Source organism: Palaemon carinicauda, chromosome 34, assembly GCF_036898095.1.
Source record: "Palaemon carinicauda isolate YSFRI2023 chromosome 34, ASM3689809v2, whole genome shotgun sequence".
NCBI lineage: Eukaryota > Metazoa > Arthropoda > Malacostraca > Decapoda > Palaemonidae > Palaemon > Palaemon carinicauda.
In genome coordinates, this window is record NC_090758.1 from 79260251 (window position 1) to 79281018 (window position 20768).

General features: G+C 43.2%; 1 protein-coding gene across 1 annotated transcript in view; it reads right to left on the reverse strand.

The window, feature by feature from the left end:
- The window catches only part of LOC137626506 (MBT domain-containing protein 1-like), a 55385-nt gene that overhangs the window by 13174 nt on the left and 21443 nt on the right, over nt 1-20768 (reverse strand). The window contains exons 5-12 of the mRNA XM_068357543.1: nt 20030-20211; nt 11447-11692; nt 10575-10692; nt 8020-8272; nt 6459-6583; nt 5245-5510; nt 1897-2127; nt 914-1148 (exon numbers count right to left, since the gene is read on the reverse strand). Coding sequence (XP_068213644.1) covers nt 914-1148; nt 1897-2127; nt 5245-5510; nt 6459-6583; nt 8020-8272; nt 10575-10692; nt 11447-11692; nt 20030-20211 — 1656 coding nt within the window. The remainder of the gene's footprint in view (nt 1-913; nt 1149-1896; nt 2128-5244; nt 5511-6458; nt 6584-8019; nt 8273-10574; nt 10693-11446; nt 11693-20029; nt 20212-20768) is intronic.

Genomic DNA, 20768 nt, shown 5'->3' on the forward strand with positions numbered 1-20768 from the left:
GGGAAGAGACCTGTGACGCCCGGTGAATAGGGTCCTTCTTACACTTTTCTAATATAAATCTTCCAAATATACTAGAGAAAGATCAAAGCATGGAATGCAGAGGTTACTACCCTCGCGCGATCACCTTGTGGGTGTCGTGTGAAAACCACTATTCACAGGCTGTCTTACATTTAGATAATCCCTTCATCAAAGGGGAGGGCCGTGACAGGCCCTAGAGAACACAGTTGGACTACCCCACCGACACCTACTACGCGCGCCCTCCAGGGTCATCCTTCTGTTTTGGACTTGCCCGCTAAGCCGTTAATTGTTTTGTTCCCCGATCAGTTTCCTACTCGAGCGCTTAAAGGAATCTTAAGAGAATTACAGAATGTCATAAATAACGCTGTCTTCGCAATGGGCATTAGTTTATCATGAAATAAGTATACAGGACAAATGTGACATATTCAAGTTTTAAGACTTGAGACTTAAGACTTAAGTGTGACAAATGTGACATTCAAGTTTCAAGACTTGAGACTTACGTCTTAAAAGCTGTTACCGAGAGTATTATATTTCAATTCTCTTTCTCAATAACTACGCACACCCATTTGCCCAAAATGTTCCTAAGACTACGGATGTATTTTACTGCTTTGCTCGTCGTATTTGACAACGACATACAGTAAAGTAAAAAAAAAACATTTGAGTGCTGACGAACAAAACGTCTAGCATTAGTACTCCGTACTATCAAAAAGAGGAGACTTACGAACTTAATGAGTCAAGCCACATTACTCAGTAGTACAGTACTGTAGATTAACAACATAGGCACGCTAGCTGCACGATTTCCCGCTTTTTATTTACTAAAAAACACTACGAAACTCGCGAGGTCATACAAACCAATCACATCCGGTCACGAAGGGACTTTTACCGAGACTCTCACCTTCTGATTTAGGTCCCTCCAATCTGTACCCGGACATGTCACACCACCCGACCGGATAGATGTCGGGCGACTGGCAGTCGATCCACTGGTCAAAGTCACTTTCCCACCCATCGAAGTGGATCTTTAATAGCCTCCCTTTGACCTGCTTCACGTTCGCCACGCAGACAAGTCTGGGATCCATCAGATCGGCCGATTCGAGCGCCATGCCTTCCTCGAAGCCGGGATTTGAGACTTCCTGTTAAATTAAAATAAAATAATGTTAATAATAATTTGGCAAAACTAAAGGTAGAAAAATAATCTGAAAAAACATGAAGGACTGAAAAATAATTTAGCAAACTTGAAACCCGAATAAGTAAATTGATTACAAGGAAAAAAATAATATACTGTAGTTCTACTTAGATAACGTTTTTGGGTTATTTCACAAGATTTGATGTTTGAACCTCGTCTCTCCAATCACCCATACATGTGGAGGCTTCATTAACCCTTTTACCCCCAAGGCTATTTGGAACTTTCCAACCCTTAACCCCCAGGGATTATTTTTTTTAAAGCACATTTTGCAGTATATTTTTTTTAAAATTGCTCTAACAGCTTTAAATTTTGTCATAGAGAGGTCAGGTTGGTCTCATTCTCTTGGAAAATGCCTAAAGTTTCTAAAAAAATTATCAAAAATATGCAAAAAAAAATTTAAATAGCAGCTTTTTGCAAGGACGTACCGGTACGTCCATGGGGGGTAAAGGGATGTGTTTTATGAAACGTACCAGTACGTCCATGGGGGTAAAGGGATGAGTTTTGTGAAACGTACCAGTACGTCCATTGGGGGTAAAGGGATGAGTTTTGTGAAACGTACCAGTACGTCCTTAGGGGGTAAAAGGGTTAACAGTAAGTCAACCCTCCTTCAAATTATACTGAAGGATACAATGTATACACATAAGGACATGCACAAAATCATATAGGAAATTCACGAAGCAAATAAACCTGCTTACTCTATTGAACAGAGCAGGTGGGGCTGCTCTTGCTTGTGTTTTTGTAAGGTAGTTGTACCAGGAAAACTGGCCTTCGTAGCCTCTCGGCGGCGTTAGGGTTATGCTGTTCATTTCGCAAAAGCCGGCGGGAAATATACACGGAGAAGTGGCGTGGTAACAGAACCAGTCTGAACACGTATTGTCCGACTCGTAGCTGTCTATTCTTATCATGAGGTAATTGTTGTATAAGACCTGAAATGGAGAAATTTAGAGGTAATTGGCGTTTTAACAAAAGAAAGTAACTGCTCAACGTCAATATACAAACCTGAGATTTCCATATTATTATCAATATATTAATACGATAGCGTGTGTGTTATTTATTTTATATGTCACGCTTTAAAGAAAACAGAAATAATTTCATGGTATACTCTTAAAAATTCACGCTTTAAAGAAAACAGAAATAATTTCATGGTATACTCTTACAAATTCACGCTTTAAAGAAAACGGAAATAATTTCATGGTATACTCCTACAAATTCACTCTTCAAAGAAAACAGGAAATAATTTCATGGTATACTCTTACAAATTCACTCTTCAAAGAAAACAGGAAATAATTTCATGGTATACTCTTACAAATTCACGCTTTAAAGAAAATGGAAATAATTTCATGGTATACTTTTACAAATTCACGCTTTAAAGAAAACGGAAATAATTTCATGGTATACTCTTACAAATTCACGCTTTAAAGAAAACAGAAATAATTTCATGGTATACTCTTATAAATTCAAGCTTTGAAGAAAACGGAAATAATTTCATGGTATACTCTTACAAATTCACATTAGACTTTGATTACTTAACCAAAGTACATCTTATATAGTTTTCCCAACTCATGTATTGCTCATTTTTTAAATTGAATATACAAGTAAAACCTTATCACAATTTATTCAAACATGTATAGGTTAGGAACAAGATAATTAGTATTGAAAATATAATTTCGTGTAATTTACACGGGTTCCGCTAGTTATCATTATTATTACTTGCTAAGCTACAACCCTAGTTGGAAAAGCAGGATGTTATAAATCCAGGGGCTCCAACAGGGAAAATAGCCCAGTGAGGAAAGGAAACTAGGATAAATAAAATATTTCAAGAACAGTAACAGCATTAAAATAAATATTTCCTACATAAACTATAAGAACTTTAAACAAAAAAAGAGGAAGAGAAATAAAATAGAATAGTGTGTAGGAGTGTACCCTCAAGCAAGAGAACTCTAACCCAAGACAGTGAAAGACCATTGTACAGAGGCTATTAGGCCAAGACACTAAAAGATATGAAGTCCGTAGAGTCAATGGTTTTGAGAGAGAGAGAGAGAGAGAGAGAGAGAGAGAGAGAGAGAGAGAGAGAGAGAGAGAGAGAGAGAGAGAGAGAGAGAGAGAGAGAGAGAGAGAGAGGGGGGGGGGGCCAATTAACTTGTTACACCGTCATCATCTCCTACGCCTATTGATGCAAAGGGCCTCGGTTAGATTTCGCCAGTCGTCTCTATCTTGAGCTTTTAATTAAATACTTCTCCATTCATCATCTCCTAATTTGCGCTTCCTAGTCCTCAGCCATGTAGGCATGGGTCTTCCAACTTTTCTAGTGCCTTGTGGAGTCTAGGCTGAATGTTTGGTGAACTAATCTCTCCCGGGGATTGCGAAGAGCAAACTATTTTTCTAATATGGATTATGAAGACGACTTTGGTTTATTTTCATGATTCAAGCAAAATTAATTTCCTATTATTGAGGATAAACCATATACTTAATTACACTTTCAAAGCAGCCTAGGTTAGACTTTCTATAAAATAAAAGTAAAATTTTATACAAAATGTGGTTTAAAGGTCGCTCATGAATGGCAGAGGCAAGGAACAAGACAATGTCTAAGAGATTGGGCACACTGTTTTCTCTCGTTTCTCCTCTTCCTTCTTTTGTTTTTAGTTTACATAGGAAATATTTATTCTAATATTGATGCTGTTCTTAAAACAATTAATTTTTTCCTTGTTTCCTTTCCTCACTGGGCTGTTTTCCCTGTTGGAGCCCCTGGGCTTATAGCATCCTGCTTTTCCAACTAGGCTTGTAGCTTAGCAAATAATAATAATAATAATAATATATACTAATCAGTGCCCCAGCCCCTCTCTATCATGCTAGGACCAAGGAGGGCCAGGCAATGGCTGCTGATAACTCAGCAGGTAGACTTATATGCCCCCCAAAAGGACCCCATCCTTAGTTCACAGGATGGTGAGTTATATGCTCCCCCAAAAGACGCCATCTTTACTTCACTAGGGTAGTAAGGTTGCAGACACTGCTAGATACTATCGAGCTGAAGTGGGTCTCCATTCCCCATCCAGTATATTGCCAGGCATCGACATTTCCAATAGACTAAGACTGTAAATAGAATATTTTGTGGGCCCTATCCTTCTGCTGTACTCTTAAAGAAAGTGTACTTTATATAAATATACTTGTAAACCCTATGTATAAATATACTTATATGCCCTCTATATAAATATATACTAGTATACAGTACCCTCTATATAATATATTCGTATACCCTCTACATAAATATACTTTTATACCTTCTATATAAATATAAACTTGTATACCCTCTATATAATATACTGTACTTATATACAGTACCCTCTATATAATATATTTGTATACCCTCTACATAAATAAAATTGTATACCCTCTATATAAATATATTTACTTATATGCCCTCTATATAAATATATACTAGTATACAGTACCCTCTATATAATATATTCGTATACCCTCTACATAAATATACTTTTATACCTTCTATATAAATATATACTTGTATACCCTCTATATAATATACTGTACTTATATACAGTACCCTCTATATAATATATTTGTATACCCTCTACATAAATAAAATTGTATACCCTCTATATAAATATATTTACTTGTATACCTTTATATAAATATATACTTGTATACCCTCTATATAAATATATTTACTTGTATACCTTTATATAAACATATACTTGTATACCCTCTATATAATATACTTGTATACCCTCTATATAAATATAATTGTATACAGTACCCTCTATATAAATATATACTTGTATACCTTCTACATAAATATACACTTGTATACCCTCTATATAAATATATACTCGTATACCCTCTATATAAATACTGTATATTTACTTGAAAACTTTTATATAAAAATATGCTTGTATACCCTCTATATAATATACTTGTATACCCTCTATATAAATATAATTGTATACTGCACCCTTTATTTAAATATATAATTATACACCCTCTATATAATATACTTGTATACCCTCCATATAAATATACTTGTCTACCTTCATTACAGTGGCAACACATATCGCAGACAGATTCAACGGATCGATAGCTTCCAGCTTCAGGCCATTAGAGAAAGCGAGTTTGGAGTTACGGATAAAACTGGGGACAGGAGGCGCGAGAAACAGCTCAGGAGGGGCGTCGTTCGTGTCGTAGGTTCCGCGGATGCACTTCTCGTGGTAGGACTGACTCGCGACGATCTCGTGGCCCACTTCCCTCGACCAGCCGACTGGATGGATGATGGGGGCATCTTCGTGACACCAAAATCCTGAAAGAAAAACGCATGTAAATATTATAGCATATGCTGACGACTAACTAAAATTAAAATCTTATTCTGAACCAATCGTAGGGCTATCTACAACTCTGCAAGAATCTTACAGCAAACACTAGGGTTCTGGTGTGAGTTGGGATAGGCCACAACAGGGTCAAAGAATAATAATAATGTAATGGTTCCTTAGCACTAATACAGCATCATCTATTCTCCGCTAGTCAAACGTTCACTTAAACTCGCCTCTGACGACTACTACCGAGCTAAAATGACTAGTATCTTACAGCAAACACTAGGGTACTGGTGTAAGTTGGGATAGGCCACAACAGGGTCAAAGAATAATAATAATGTAATGGTTCCTTAGACACTAATACAGCATCATCTATTCTCCGCTAGTCGAACGTTCACTTAAACTCGCCTTTGACGACTACTACCGAGCTAAAATGTTTAGAATCGATGCTTAGAATCTTACAGCAAACACTAAAGTTCTGGTGTGAGTTAGGATAGGCCACAACAGGGCCAAAGAATAATAACAATGTAATGGTTCCTTAACCCTTTTACTTCTAAAGGACGTACTGGTATGTTTCACAAAACACATCCCTTTACCCCCATGGACGTACCGGTACGTCCCTGCAAAAGAATGCTACAGTATTTACAATTTTTTTTTTTTTTTTTGATAATTTTTTGAGAGAATTCAGGCCTTTTCCAAGAGAATGAGACCAACCTGACCTCTCAATGACAAAAATTAAGGCTGTTAGAGCAATTTGAAAAATATATACTGCAAAATGTGCATGAATAAAAAATAACCCTTGGGGGTTAAGGGTTGGAAATTTCCAAATAGCCTGGGGGTAAAAGGGTTAACACTGATACAGCATCGTTTATTCTCCGCCAGTCAAACGTTCACTTAAAACCAACTGTGAAAACTACTACCGAGCTGCAACAACTCACCATTGTCGTCGGGTGGAGCACCGTGGTACTTCAAGTGCAATCTCTTCCCAACAATCTCCGTAACAGTGGCCACCCTCATTTGAGCAATCCTGTTCTTGTCGACGACTTCCACGTTGAGACCGGGTCTGTTAAGAAAGAGGAGGGAAGGGTTAATGTTCATTTTCAAAAAGTTATTTAATACTGGGGACGCCCTCAAAGGTGTTGACACTCGAGGCGTGAAACCTTCAAAAAGATTGACCAAAACATTGTGAAATCCTGGAGAGGGGGGTCACCCCAAATGCTACAAATAATTATAAAAAAAAAAAAAAAAAAAAAAAAAAACCACCTTCTAGTATATACATTGTTCCTAGAATAATTCACATATCCAAATGAAAATTTCAGGGATTGAAAAGAAATATATTTACCATCAATCTCCTGAAAAACCTCATATTCTCGATACTGGATGATGTTACCAAACACCTGATCTCAAAGTTACTTGAAAATTAGGAACTCTTACTTGAGAGTACACTTCGGCATACTATCTTATTTCTCTTCCTATTATTTTTTTTTTTTATTTTAGTTTATATCTGAAAGACCTATTCCAATGTTGTTACTGATCTTAAATATTCTATTTTAATTGTTCATTACTTCTCTTGCAGTTTCTTGAAAATTAGGAACTTTTGCTTGAGGGTACACTTGGGCATACTATCTTAATTCTCTTCCTATTCTTTTTTTTTTTTTATTTTATATCTGAAAGACCTATTCCAATGTTGTTACCTAATCTTAAATATTCTATTTCAATTGTTCATTACTTCTCTTGTATTTTATTTCCTTGTTTCCCTTCCTCACTGGATTATTTTTCCCAGTTGGAGCGCTTCTAGCATCCTGCTTTCCCAACTAGGGTTGTAGCTTAGCTAGTAATAACAATAACAACTGAGAATGCATAGATCCTTGACATACCTAACTATGAAAATAGACTCTACCAAGATCTTAATTCCCTAAATTGGTTAGTTTTGTTAATATTTTAAACCAAACTATCACACATATTTTTAAGACATACACTCTTTGTTTGCATATCTTCTCAATCACATAGATTTCACAAAACAGCAGAACAGAAAATTACATTTCCATGAAATGTGAGGTCTTTTGTTTCTGATAAAAGTATAATGCAAATCTGGATAAATGAAAAATGTGTAGATGTAATATAAATTTGGATATGAATATAAACGAGCGAATATATATGACGGGACGCTGAACACAAGGTTAGCTAAATTCAAACAGATTTGACACTGGGAATGAATGAATGAATGATCGGAAGTTCTCCGGCATCCTGACATCGAATGTCATTGACGCCGATATCGTTTATTAAAAATAAAAGATTAAAAGACCCTAAGAAAGTAGTTCAAGGTAAGTTCCTGTGTTGGAACAAACAAAAGATTAAAAGAATATTTAATTAAAACCAGAAAAGTAAATATAAATAAACTTTAAAGCTAAGTACCAAAACAAAATATTAATACCCCAAAAAGAATTGCTAAAGCGTTGAAATAATTAGGCAAAAAATCAACGAATCGGAAGCGCTTACCTGAAGCGGGACTTTTGACTCTCGACAACGCGAGACATGAAGTTCGTCGGAAGCGTCCTTGCGCCGGTCAATCTCTTCATCAAGAATTCTTTCCAATCTCTGTACTTATGCTGGATGGATCGGGGAGGTATCAACGGCCGGCCCTGCGTGGCGCACCAGCCGACGGGGTGGACTTCCTCCGAACAGAGGTCGACGAAGAAGTCTTTGGAGTGGTCTTCGACGAAGCCCTCAAATCTGAGCTTTGCTTTGTAACCTGAAAGTGATTAAAATATTAAATTTGGAGTGTAAATAATGTAAGCATTTAAGGTACTGTAAATAAATTTAAAGCGTACGCAATAAACATAAGGAAAATTAAAAAGGGATTTTGACGAAGGAAAAATCTATTTCTGGGGAGAGACCTGTGACACCTGGTGAAAAGGTCCTTCTTGTCACTTTTCTGATATAAACCTTCCAAATATACCAGAGAAAGATAAAAGCATGGAATGCAGAGGTTACTACCCTCGCGCGAGCACCTTGTGGGTGTCGTGTATACATCAGGGGCGTGTGAAAACCACTATTCACAGGCTGTCTTCCATTTAGATAATCCCTTCATCAAAGGGAAGGGCCGTAACAAAGGCCCTAGAAACCACACTTGAACCACGCCACCGTCACCTAACAAGGACGACGCCCTCTAGGACATATTAAAGAATTAGTAAGTAGAAAATTAACGTCCTGACCTAAATGACGTACCCTGAACTTATAATGTCGTCTATCAAATTTGCTTTGACACCAAATTAAAAAAAAAAGTTGAAATAATCAACCTGACAGAATTCCTGTTGTTTACATATTTGTGATGAGAATTTTCTAGTTTCATTTCATATACAGATACAAGAGTAGTTATTGTGATAATGATATCTTTAAATTTTGACATTTTCATGTTTTTAACTCCATAATTTACTTAAAACAATATCCTCTGTTGTATGAAACCAACTGAAATGTTTAATCTTCATTGAATGATTTATAGATTTCAGAATTTCCAGTCCATAACATCGGATTGAGAGGACATTCAGTTCACCAAAATTTGAAAGGTTGGACAGCAAAAGGGAAAGTATTTATAGTGAAATAAAGAGGTCAAATGGATGCCATACTGCGTAAGTGATGTACGCTATCGACAATAAAATGATTGGGATTTCTTATTACAAGTTGCGAGGAATAGGTCAACTTTAGTCGATTTCTTTTAGCGAGGCAGATTTACACTGACTCGCAGCAGTGCCCTTTTAGCTCGGAAAAGTTTCCTGATCGCTGATTGGTTGGACAAAATAATTCTAACCAATCAGCGATCAGCAAACTTCTCCGAGCTAAAAGGACACCGCTGCGAGTCGGTGCAAATCTGCCTCGCTAAAACAAATGGACTATAATTAACAATAAGGGTCGTTTCTTTGGTCGCTGGAACCTCACCATCCTTGTGAGCTAAGGAAGCCTATAAGGTCTATCTGCTGAGTCATCAGCAGCCACTGCCTGACCCTCCTTGGTCCTAGATTGGATGGAGAGGGGACTTGGGGACTGATCATATGTATAAATGGTCAGTCTTTAGGGCAATGACCTCTTCGATAGGGAAACGACACTGTCCCTTGCCTCTACCATTCATGGGCAACTTTTAAAACCTTTAAATGAATCATTCGACTGTAAGATTAGAATTACTTAAGAGACAAGTGTAACAAGCTATTGAAATTAAGAACTTGTCTAGGTATTATTACTACTGTAACTACTACTACTAGAGATACCTTGGTTTAAAGGTTTCAAGGTCACCCAAGAAAGGCAAAGGCTAAGGCCATTGACAAAGCCATAGGTACTGACCACATACATATGATCAGCAAAGGAGACTGACCGTATATACATATGATCAGCATCCAAGGCCCCTCTCCACACAAGCTAGGACAAAGGAGGGTCAGGCAGTGGCTGCTGAAGATTAAGCATGCTCCATCCTTAGCTCGCAAGGATAGTGAGGTTGCAGCGACCAAAGAAACTAACGAGCTTAAGCGTGACTCGAACACCAGTCCTACAGATAGCCAGGCAGGGATGTTTCCTATAGGCCACTACTATGTAGTGAGTGAGCATCTTTCCAAGAGAATATCTTATATCCTGAAAGAAATTGCATGACACACTATACAATTAGCAACGCTGCAGATTTAAAGGTCGCTCATGAATGGCAGGGGAAAATGTAGAGTGACAGTGCCCTATCAAGCAAGACAATGCCCTAGAGAATGAACATATACACATATGATCAGCACCCAAGGCCCCTCTCCACACAAGATAGGACCTAGGAGGGGCAAGCAATAGCTGCTGATGACTCAGCAGATAGACCTATAGGCTCCCCTAAAACCCCCTTCCTTAACAAGGATGGTGAGGTTGCAGCGGCCAAATAAATGAACGAGTCCGAGTGGGGCTCAAACCCCTGTCTGTCGTTTACCAATCAGATACATTACCACATCCGCCACCACAACTTGGAACTATAACTTTGTGTTATCAGAAGTCGACAGATAAGCAATCCAAAATCGATTCACGTATCGACCTACCTGCGATCGATATAACGGTGGCGACCCAATAAGCATCTTTCGTGACAGCTTCCTCCCCACACGAAACCTCGACTTTCATTCCGGGGCTCATCTGTTCCCAACACTCGGACATAGGTGCCTGAAAGGAATAAGTAAATAAGAAAAAACAAAACACGGACATAAACAGTTAAAAAATGATCATGACGAAAATTTAATATGACAAAAAATAAATAGGCAAAAAACAGGATGAACTACAATATTAACAATGAATGACAACTACAGGGTATACTAGAAATGTAATTAAATAATTTAATATGGAAGGTTTGAGCCAATCACTCTAAAACCTCTTCTGTACCTTTTCTTTACTCGATAGATTACTATACTAAGAAGAGGACGTAGTGTCAGGTTCTAAAACATTTTAAAAAATACTTTTAATGTTGAAATTTATAACATCTCTGAGGACAGAAATGGATTCTACCGAATCTACATAGCCAAAGACTTGCCCTCAGTTTGAGATAACATCACCAATCTCAAGGTATCTTCAAGTGGAACCAGAATGCGTTAGAGAATTTGGACCATCTAACCAGGTTACTGGGACTGGGGCAGGGAATTCAGCTCCGAGGAGTAAACGTGGTACAGCAAGTTTAATAAAAAATTATTGAGAATGGAGATAGAGTGGCCACAAAGTCTATAATCTTAGAGCTTTAACCAAGTTATTGGAACCGGGGTAGGGAATTCAGCTCCAAGGAGCAAACGTGGTACAGCAAGTTTTTCAAGAATTATTGAGAGATGGAGTGGCTACAAAGTCTATTATCTTAAAGCTTCTTCAAAATAGCAAAGACGAAAGAAAGCCAATATCTGGTGAAATTGACCAATGGAATCTAAATGCTCACATGCTTGAAGGAGCTGACAGGTACGGCTAAGAAATTTGGATCCTTCAAGTACGACTCGGACCACTGGAAGCTCCCTTCCAGGTCCACGGTGGATTCAGCGGGGGGTAGATACGTGGGGGAGGCCATCTCCTCTTGCGGAATGGCAGGCTGCAGTTGCGGCATCGCCTGATTAGGATTCGAAGGAGACGGCTCTAAGGGCGAGGCGGGCTTTTCGTTTAAAATTGCGGTAGCAGGATTGGGCACGACCTGTAAAGGCGGGAAGAGAATTAAGTGATGGATGGCTGTTCTCTGCCAATGTAAAATTTGTTAACCCTTTTACCCCAAAAGGACGTACTGTACTGGTACGTTTCACAAAACTCATCCCTTTACCCCCATGGACGTACCGGTAAATCCTTGCAAAAAACTGCTATTTAAATGTTTTTTTTTTGCATATTTTTGATAATTTTTTGAGAAATTTCAGGCATTTTCCAAGAGAATGAGACCAATCTGACCTCTTTATGACAAAAATTAAGGCTGTTAGAGCAATTTGAAAAAAAAATATACTGCAAAATGTGCTTGAAAAAAAATAACCCCTGGGGGTTAAGGGTTGGAAATTTCCAAATAGCCTGGGGGTAAAAGGGTTAAACAAATATTGGAAATAAACAATATTAAACAAATTCTTATTCTCTTAAAGCTGACCTGACGTCTTTGGTCTTAAAAAAAAATATAAATTGAAATACAAGAAAGACCAAGTTAAAGGAATTAGAGAAATAGGTTTGAAAAAACCAAAGGTAATTGAAAAATACTCAAAAGTCAATTAACCCTTTCACCCCCAAAACACTGTTATTTACATGTTTTTACATATTTCTGATTATTTTATGAGAAACTTCAGGCATTTTCCAAAAGAATGAGACCAACCTGACCTCTCTAGGACAAAAATTAAGCCTGTTAGAGCAATTTAAAAAAAATATATAGCAAAATGTGCTCGAAATTTAACCTTATGGTGGGGGTAAAAGGGTTAACGTAACAGCCAATATTAAACATTGATTATCCTTATTATCTTTAAAACAAGCAAAATTAACGATAGAAAATGACAAATTCGAAGATAATTTGTATTTTTCCTAACCATACAAACCTTAGCTATTTACAAAGGGTATTACTTTTAGCGTAGCTGAAATGGCGAGCCATTAGAATTTAACGAGGGTGTATTACCCCCGCGCTAGTTAGCGGGGGGGTAGGGGAGTGGTAGCTAGCTACCCCTCCTCCCCCTCACACACAGGTGAATACTCACTTTCACTTAGAGGTAGGACTTGTCTTGGGGGACAGGGCTGGCGGGCAAATATGTGTAAATAGCTAAGGTTTGTATGGTTAGGAAAAATACAAATTATCTTCGAATTTGTCATTTGTTCCGTAACCGAAATACAAACCACGCTATTTACAAAGGGTGACTTATCCCTTAGGAAGGGTGGAAAGTCCCCAGCCATACTGGCTTTGGCTTTACCCGGGGACTCAGAATCCGAGTGAGTCGCACTCGAGAAAAGGAGTCCCTGCACCTCACAAGTTCCTTGCACCGCAAGGAACCATGTGGCCTACGTAAGCTTGTGTGTGAAGGAAGAAGTGTGACCCGTCTTAGGCAGTTGACCTGGAGTTCCAGAAGGAACTCTGGGTTAAGACGTTCCCAATACCACCTCGTCAGGGTATGGGGGACGCGACAGTATTGACTCAATACTCGGAACACAAGGAAGCATGGTTTACCTGCAGAGGTTCGAGGTCAGCTATGCAGAGACCAGGATGCTGCTTCCCCGTAGAGGGGATGATGAAGAAAGAAGTAAGGGCCAGACATACTTCTTTCGTTCATGCAGACTAAAACCTGATAACAATGCCCTCAACCTTCTGCTACCTGTCCAAAAAGGAGCCTGAGGTTAGACCAGCTGTTGTGTAGCCACCACAGAGCGATAGAAAACGTATCGAGACTCCTGTGGGTCACGCCCTGCAGGAAGCGGGCTGCGAAGGTCATCAGACGCTTCCAGACTCCAGCTTGTAGCACCTGCGTCACAGAGTAGTATTACTCGAAGGCGAGGGACGTTGCGATGTATCCAACATCGTGCTGTAGGGCGACGTGACGGGGGAGGGTCTGAAGACAGGTCGAGATGAATGTCCTTGAGTCCGGGCTGAAGAGGTATACTGGTGACTCTCCCCCCATGTCCTCCTTGTGTTCCCAAATCGGCTGCAACTGAGGCCAAACTGCAGCTGTTCCCAGCGCTAACCTCTCGATTCCTGTACTGGCAAGAAAGAGAAGGTCTTGGGACATCAGACACAGAATGGAGACTCAAAATCTTGAATGAATCGGACCGAAGGGTCGGGACCCTCAGATTCTGAGTCTAGCCAACAACTCAGGAGCGAGCCTGAATGTTGCCTTCCCCTCTTCCTTAGAAAGGGGGGGAGTAGTAAGAGACCAAGAAGATTGCTCACACACTGGCCGTGGCCAGAGTGAGCAGAAGACCCAGGGCGGAATACAATCCGAGGCCTGTCGTAAAAGGGTCTTGAGAAGATCTCTTAAAGGACTAAAAGTCCGAGCCATGCTCCAAGTTGGAGGTCTTCCTCCGACTAGGGCAGGGACGATCGTAGCTTTGCATGAGCGAGGATAGATCCAGCGGGCAGGAAAAAGTTATTCCTTTAAGCCTGAAGGTCAGGGAAAGGCTGAGCGACAGGCTTCATTGCCAAGAGCGGAAAGGAGTTTCCTCCCGCCGAAAGGCAATAAGACCGTTATTGCTGGAGAAGAGGCCTCACGGGAAGAAGTATATCTCCCACGGCACCAACCACCTTAGACTCTTCACTTTGCCTGGGAGACCCCTGTGGATGACTATCGCAGATGACGCGACCTCCGTACCGCGACTGTAGCGGGTTGTCTCTTCTAGAGGAGGAAGCGTAGTGTCTCCAGGCATGAAGCCGAAGCGACGCCCCGGTTCGGGAGAGATGTCGCAGTGTGGTTGCTTGAGTAGTCTGCGCCGTGGGAGAAGCTCTCCCGGGAGTTCCGTCAGGGGAAGCAGAGGGTCCAGAAACCGTTCTGCACATAGTCCCAGTGGAGCTCTCCCATTGAAAGGTTGACAGACAACCTGGTTTTGTTGAGACCCATTGTCCGCAGACAAAAAGGAGGGAAGACGCAGGCGTCGAAGTTGTCCCACCATCACCGGAATGCATCTTGCCAGAGTCTCGGGGTCTGAGACTGGGGGGAAAACTAGCGGAAGCTTGAGGTTCCAAGCTGTCGCGATCAGGTCCCCCAGACCAGCACTTGCTGGTTACCCAAGGTCAAAGACCCCTAGGTACACTCTCTCTATGAGGCTCTGCTCGGATAGTCTGAGAGAAACATTCCCCTGCCTGGAATGAGAGAGCCGATGGTGGAATTGAGAGAATCTCAATCATCCCGATATCTCTACTGCAAGATGTGAAGGTGTGAAAATGCGTCCCCTGCTGGTTAGCATGAAGTCGACACGCAACGGGGCGACTTGGCAGGAGCGGTAGGATCTGAAGAGGGGCCAGACTAAGGCCCTTAAGCCTGCCTGAATGATGGAGAGGTATCCTTCAGGTCTTGACCATAGGCCTGGACCGGAACATGCCCCCCCCCCTTTCCTTTGACGAGTCCGAGAACCGCATCAAGAATGTGGGGAAAGGACGAGAATATCCACTACCATCAAGAGGCTCCATAGGTCAACACCCATTGCAGGTTTAATAGTTCCGCTGGTCCCATAGGGCCAGGGAGTCCGGTTAAACATTGCCTGAAGCCACCGGAACTTGGATCGCCCCACATGGAACTTATCCTGAGGCGACCGTTCGGACTATAAACGGGTCAATGAGGAAAGAAGAACTAGGAAACGTTCCAAGGTAGGGCTGAAAACTCTGCTTGACTGAGAACAGGTACTGCGACTCTCCTCAGTCTTGCCACGGTGAACCGAAAGGAAGGCTCGGAGGATGTGGTAACAGAATCTGGCGTCCCCAGGTGGTCACCCATCCAAGTACCGACGTTGCTTAACCTCGCTGGACGGACGAGAAGCGGGGTTTCCAACGTGGTAAGGCGGTTGACTCAATATCATGGCCAGATACTCCAGATGTTGAGGCAGAGGAAGAGAAGGCTCCAAGCAAAATACCATGAGCCCACACTCATGGTCAGCATTCGGAAGCTTTTCCCGGCGCTGAATCAGGTCGAAACCCGAGCCTACCGGAGTTGACCAGCCCTCCAAACAGCAGAGGAGGCGGAAGTCTGCACCTGAGCGGCCAAGAGGAAGGCAGGGAGAGTTCTCTGGGGAAACAAACCTGCTATGCCACGGCGGGATAGCCACACTGCATCATAAGCAGGAATACTTGCAGTTTAGGCTGAATTCGACGAGCACCCTGGAAGATGGATGGAATGGAAACTGAAAGTACCCGTCCTTCCGATCCAGGGTTAAAGGAGTCCTGTCGCCTCGTTACCAGTCTGATCGATTCTGCTGGTCTACGCTGGCCGAAGTTTGTTCGACAAACTTGATCAGGGCTGAGAGGTCGACTATGGACGTCCCCTCTCAGATCCTTCCTTACAAGAAAGGATCGACTGAGGGGGCCGGGGGTGAAGCCGTCGATGATCCTAAGGAAGACCTTCGCCTAAGGTATGGATCATTCTGCCCAACCGGGCAACTCTGCTGATGCTATGGCATAGAGGTTCAGAGACACTGAATTCGCTGACAGAGACGGCAGGCGCGATATCCTTGGCTACTCACAGAGATTGTGCGGGAATGGGCATCGGGAAGCTGTCATTCGGATGAGTAACCTTAAGCATCCTCCCAGCGAAAAAACCTGCAATCCTAGAGTTCGTGAACTCCTTTTAGGACTATGCCCCCCCGGGGGAGTCTCCCGTGCCATCTGTTCCTGACAGGAGGAAACTGCAATTGGACACCTTGTCCCAGTTGTCGTAGCCGATAACTTAGGCCGACGTGGTTGAAAGAAAAGGGAGCTGGAGCCCTGCAGAGTCTGGAAGAAAGCGCCTTGGAGGAGTGAAACCGGAAGTCGATTTACTCCGCACAGCAGATGTTTAAGTCTCTGTCCTTGGGCAAAGACAAAACTCTTCTCAAGGATGGAAGGGTGTCTGAGGTCGTTGACCTCCACAGATGAGACACCCGAAGGAAGCCTTCAGTCAGTGCGTCCAGATGGTACAACATCGAGCTTGTCCGCAAGTAGATACTTAACGACGAAAGGCCAAGGTGCCTGAGCTCGAGAGGAGGAAAGTACCCTTGATCTTCCTGTAGCTTCCTTGAACCAAACCTCGGGCCGTAACCGAGGAGGGAAAGAACCTGGTAAGCTCCCAGAGGAAGAGGTAAGCAGTCACCCCTTGTCCGATGGAGAAATCTTCAACGGAAAGCCCCCCCGCCAAAAATCCTTCCAGGGCGGGAGAAGGAGAGAGTACTCGTGCAGGAGAGGGGACCCTCGAGACCGACCTCTTGGGAACCAACTTCGCCCTGGGGGAAGTCACCACGAAGTCCACTCCTCTCTTTCTCTTCAGCGTAGGAGAGACAGCCGCTGGTTTGTTACCCTGGCCGGTGAGTGCTGGTTTCATAAACCTCATTAACGCCCGTGCCAGCGGATCAAACCATGTCTGCTGCTCCAAGGACACAGAGTCCGAAATCCTCGCTAAGGTGAAAGGGATCGGGCGATCCTTTGGAGAGGACACGACGGTTCCTGCCTGAAAAGAAGGTGGGAAGAATGCTGTACTGACCTGTCTTCGTCCTGCACTACCAACCTGTGCTTGGATGGAGGTGATCCCGAGTGCCGCCTAGGAGCACGCGTCCCTGCTGCTACCACCGGCTGTGGAATTCGCCGCGAACTATGGTCGCGCGAGGGCGAACGGTCGCGCAAAGGCGAATGGTCGCGCGGGCGCACAGGCGAGTGGTCGCGCGGGCGCGCAGGCGAGCGGTCGTGAGGGCGCGCAGGCGAGCGGTCGCGAGGGCGCGCAGGCGAGCGATCGCGCGGGCGCGCAGGCTAGCGATCGCGCGGGCGAGCGATCGCGCGGGCGCGCAGGCGAATGGGCGTGACGGCGAGGGATCGTGCTGCCGCGTAGGTGAAGAAGATCGCTGGCGGTAAGCGATGGCGAGCAGCATGTGTAGGTGAATGATCGCGTGATAGGGTGCGATGGTGATCAGCATCCGCAAGAGGGCGATCGTTCAGGGTTGTGCGATGAGGAGCAGCATGCGAAGCGGGCAATCGTTCAGGGTTGTGCGATGGCGAGCAGCATGCGCAGGTGAATGATCGCGTGAAAGGGTGCGATGGTGATCAGCATCCGCAAGAGGGCGAGCGTTCAGGGTTGTGCGATGAGGAGCAGCATGCGAAGCGGGCAATCGTTCAGGGTTGTGCGATGGCGAGCAGCATGCGCAGGTGAATGATCGCGTGAAAGGGTGCGATGGTGATCAGCATCCGCAAGAGGGCGATCGTTCAGGGTTGTGCGATGAGGAGCAGCATGCGAAGCGGGCAATCGTTCAGGGTTGTGCGATGGCGATCAGCATCCGCAGTTGAGGGTCGCGCGATGGCGATCAGCATCTGCAGTTGAGGGTCGCGCGATGGCGATCAGCATCCGCAGTTGAGCTAGTAGCTGGCGAACCATGTTCCTTCAGAAGTGTTGGAGAACGTTGGCGTGCCAGCTGTAACACACGTGGGCGATCCGGAGATCGCTGGCGAGCTGATGATCGCTGACGAGCTGACGATCGCTGACGAGCTGATGATCGCTGACGAGCTGATGATCGCTGACGAGCAGAAGGCTACGCGTGGAAGCCCGCGCAAAGAAGAAGAGTCCTTGACCCCGGCCTGAACCTAAGTTCTAGATCGCGAGGGCGAACGTGGGCGCACAGGGCACGTAACAGGAACTGCAGGGAAGATCATCTTGAAAGCGCTGACGAACAGGAGAGCGCTGACGAACAGAAGGGCGCGCAGGGAAACCCTGACACGCAAGGGAAGAACCCCCGTGGGGGCAACCCTTTGCCCCGAAGGGATCGTTGTCCGCCGGGAGACTGATGTCCGTCGGAAGACCGCTGTCCGTCGGGAAGACCGTTGTCCGTCGGGAAGACCGTTGCCCGTCGGAAGACGAGATTAGACTGCTGTCCATCTGCACCAAGACGGAAGATCGAGAAAAAGAAGTTGTAGGCTGCAAACGGAGATTCAAAAAGGCGCCTCAAACACCCTTATAGGGAGATGAGAGGCCCTTACGACGAGGCGGACGGAGGGCCTTACGGCGAGGGAGGCCAACAGCAACAGCAACAGAAGAAACCTCCGAAGAGGAGTCTCTATGAGTGTACTCTCTCGCGAACGAAAGAGAAACACTTCGTGGAAGAGACTGGTCAGCCAGTGACCTAAAAGGGGCAATCCTCCGAAGAGGAGATCCTGCAGTTGCCCAGCCCCTTGAGCGAAACTGCAGGTGCGACCGCTCAGCACCAAGAGCATAGTCGCACGAAAAAAAGGCAAGAGAAGAACCCCCCAAAAGAGGAAAAGCTCAAGCCTGGACAGGAAAAAACTTCCCTCGGAAGGAAAGTTATCCGCCCAAGGAGGCAAGCCTCCTGACTGTTCTAAAATGAACTGGAGAGCTGTCCGTCGACACGGGAGTACTACCAGTAGAAGGAGACACGTCCCTGACGACAATACAAGGGGGAGGCAGCAACAGCCGAATCCCCAGGACTCAACCAGACAGCTCACACCGTTGCTATATTACAGAAACGAACTAGATCGGTAACTGTAAAAAAAAAAAACAAATAATATTAGTACACATTCATTCCCCCGGGAAGGCTCCGAAGAGGAATCCCGAGGAAAAGGAACAAGAATTACACAATAGGCACGTGCCCTCACAACCACTTACACTCGCGGAAGGAGAGCTGTAACCAAAACAGAATTATAACAATTATAATTATGTAACTATGTAATTATGTAATTTAAAAATGAATGAACACTAAAGAAAAAAACGAAAACCCCGAAAGGAATCGTTCTACAAGCTGAAAAATTAACAACTACAATTAGATTCATAAACTAATTGAGACAAAATGTACGGCGTAGCAACCCCACCCACACGGGAAGGAAGCTACAAGGGCGTAGTAAAACATAGTAAAAGGGTGAACGACCTCAAGAGAGAGAGAGAGAGAAAGACCGAAGTCAAACTCGATCGCAACCCATAAAATTAGGCCGTGGTGGCCTAACTGCCGAGGCCTCCACGTAGATATCGTACACTACACACACACATCTGAAAAGGAAACTTACTTATTTCTATACTCAAATATATATACAAACATGAAAACATGTTTACATATATATTGAGTAAAAGAAAAGTAAGCGATTAAGTAAAGACAAAACAGACAATGGCTGCCAAGCGAGGACCAAGACAGAGACGTCTGTCACAGTCCGAGCCAAAAGTGAAAGTGAGTATTCACCTGTGTGTGAGGGGGAGGAGGGGTAGCTAGCTACCACTCCCCTACCCCCCCGCTAACTAGCGCGGGGGTAATACACCCTCGTTAAATTCTAATGGCTTGCCATTTCAGCTACGCTAAAAGTAATACCCTTTGTAAATAGCGTGGTTTGTATTTCGGTTACGGAACAACTCACCTTTTGCACAGGAGTAACTTTACTTTCAGGCTCCTCACTCGCCTCTTCTTTCAACCCTTGACTTTCCACCATGTTCTGCGTGGGCGGGAGAGGTCCCCGGGCACAGGCGAGGCTGCAGAATTTGCGCTCCTTGCCGTAAAAAGCATGTTTTACACCTATGGCACCACATTTCTCACAGACGGCTGCAAATTATCATCGTTATTGAAAGGATAATTTAACCTGAACGATGGGTTCATATTTCTAATTCTCATATCACTGATAAAATTCCCGACTCTCAGGCCAAGCTTAGAGAGGGTAAGTTTTTAACCAATTATTATTATTAGCAAAGTTACAACCATAGTTTGAAAAGCATGATGCTATAAGCCCAAGGGCTCCAACAGAGAAAAATAGCCCAATGAGGAAAGGAAATAACGAAATGAATAAACAATTAACCCATTATTATTATTAGCAAAGTTACAACCATAGTTGGAAAAGCATGATGCTATAAGCCCAAGGACTCCAACAGAGAAAAGTAGCTCATTGAGAAGAGGAAATGAAATGAATAAACAATACGAAAAGTCATGAATAATGAATATAAAATATCTCGAAATCAGTAACACTAAAATATCTGTCTCATATAAACTATGAAGCGAGACTTATGTCAGTCTGTTCAACATAAATACAATCACTGCAAAATTTTAACTTCTAAAGTTATCTGTAGAAAATATGTTTTAAAAATAGGATACATCTATTTCCTGCT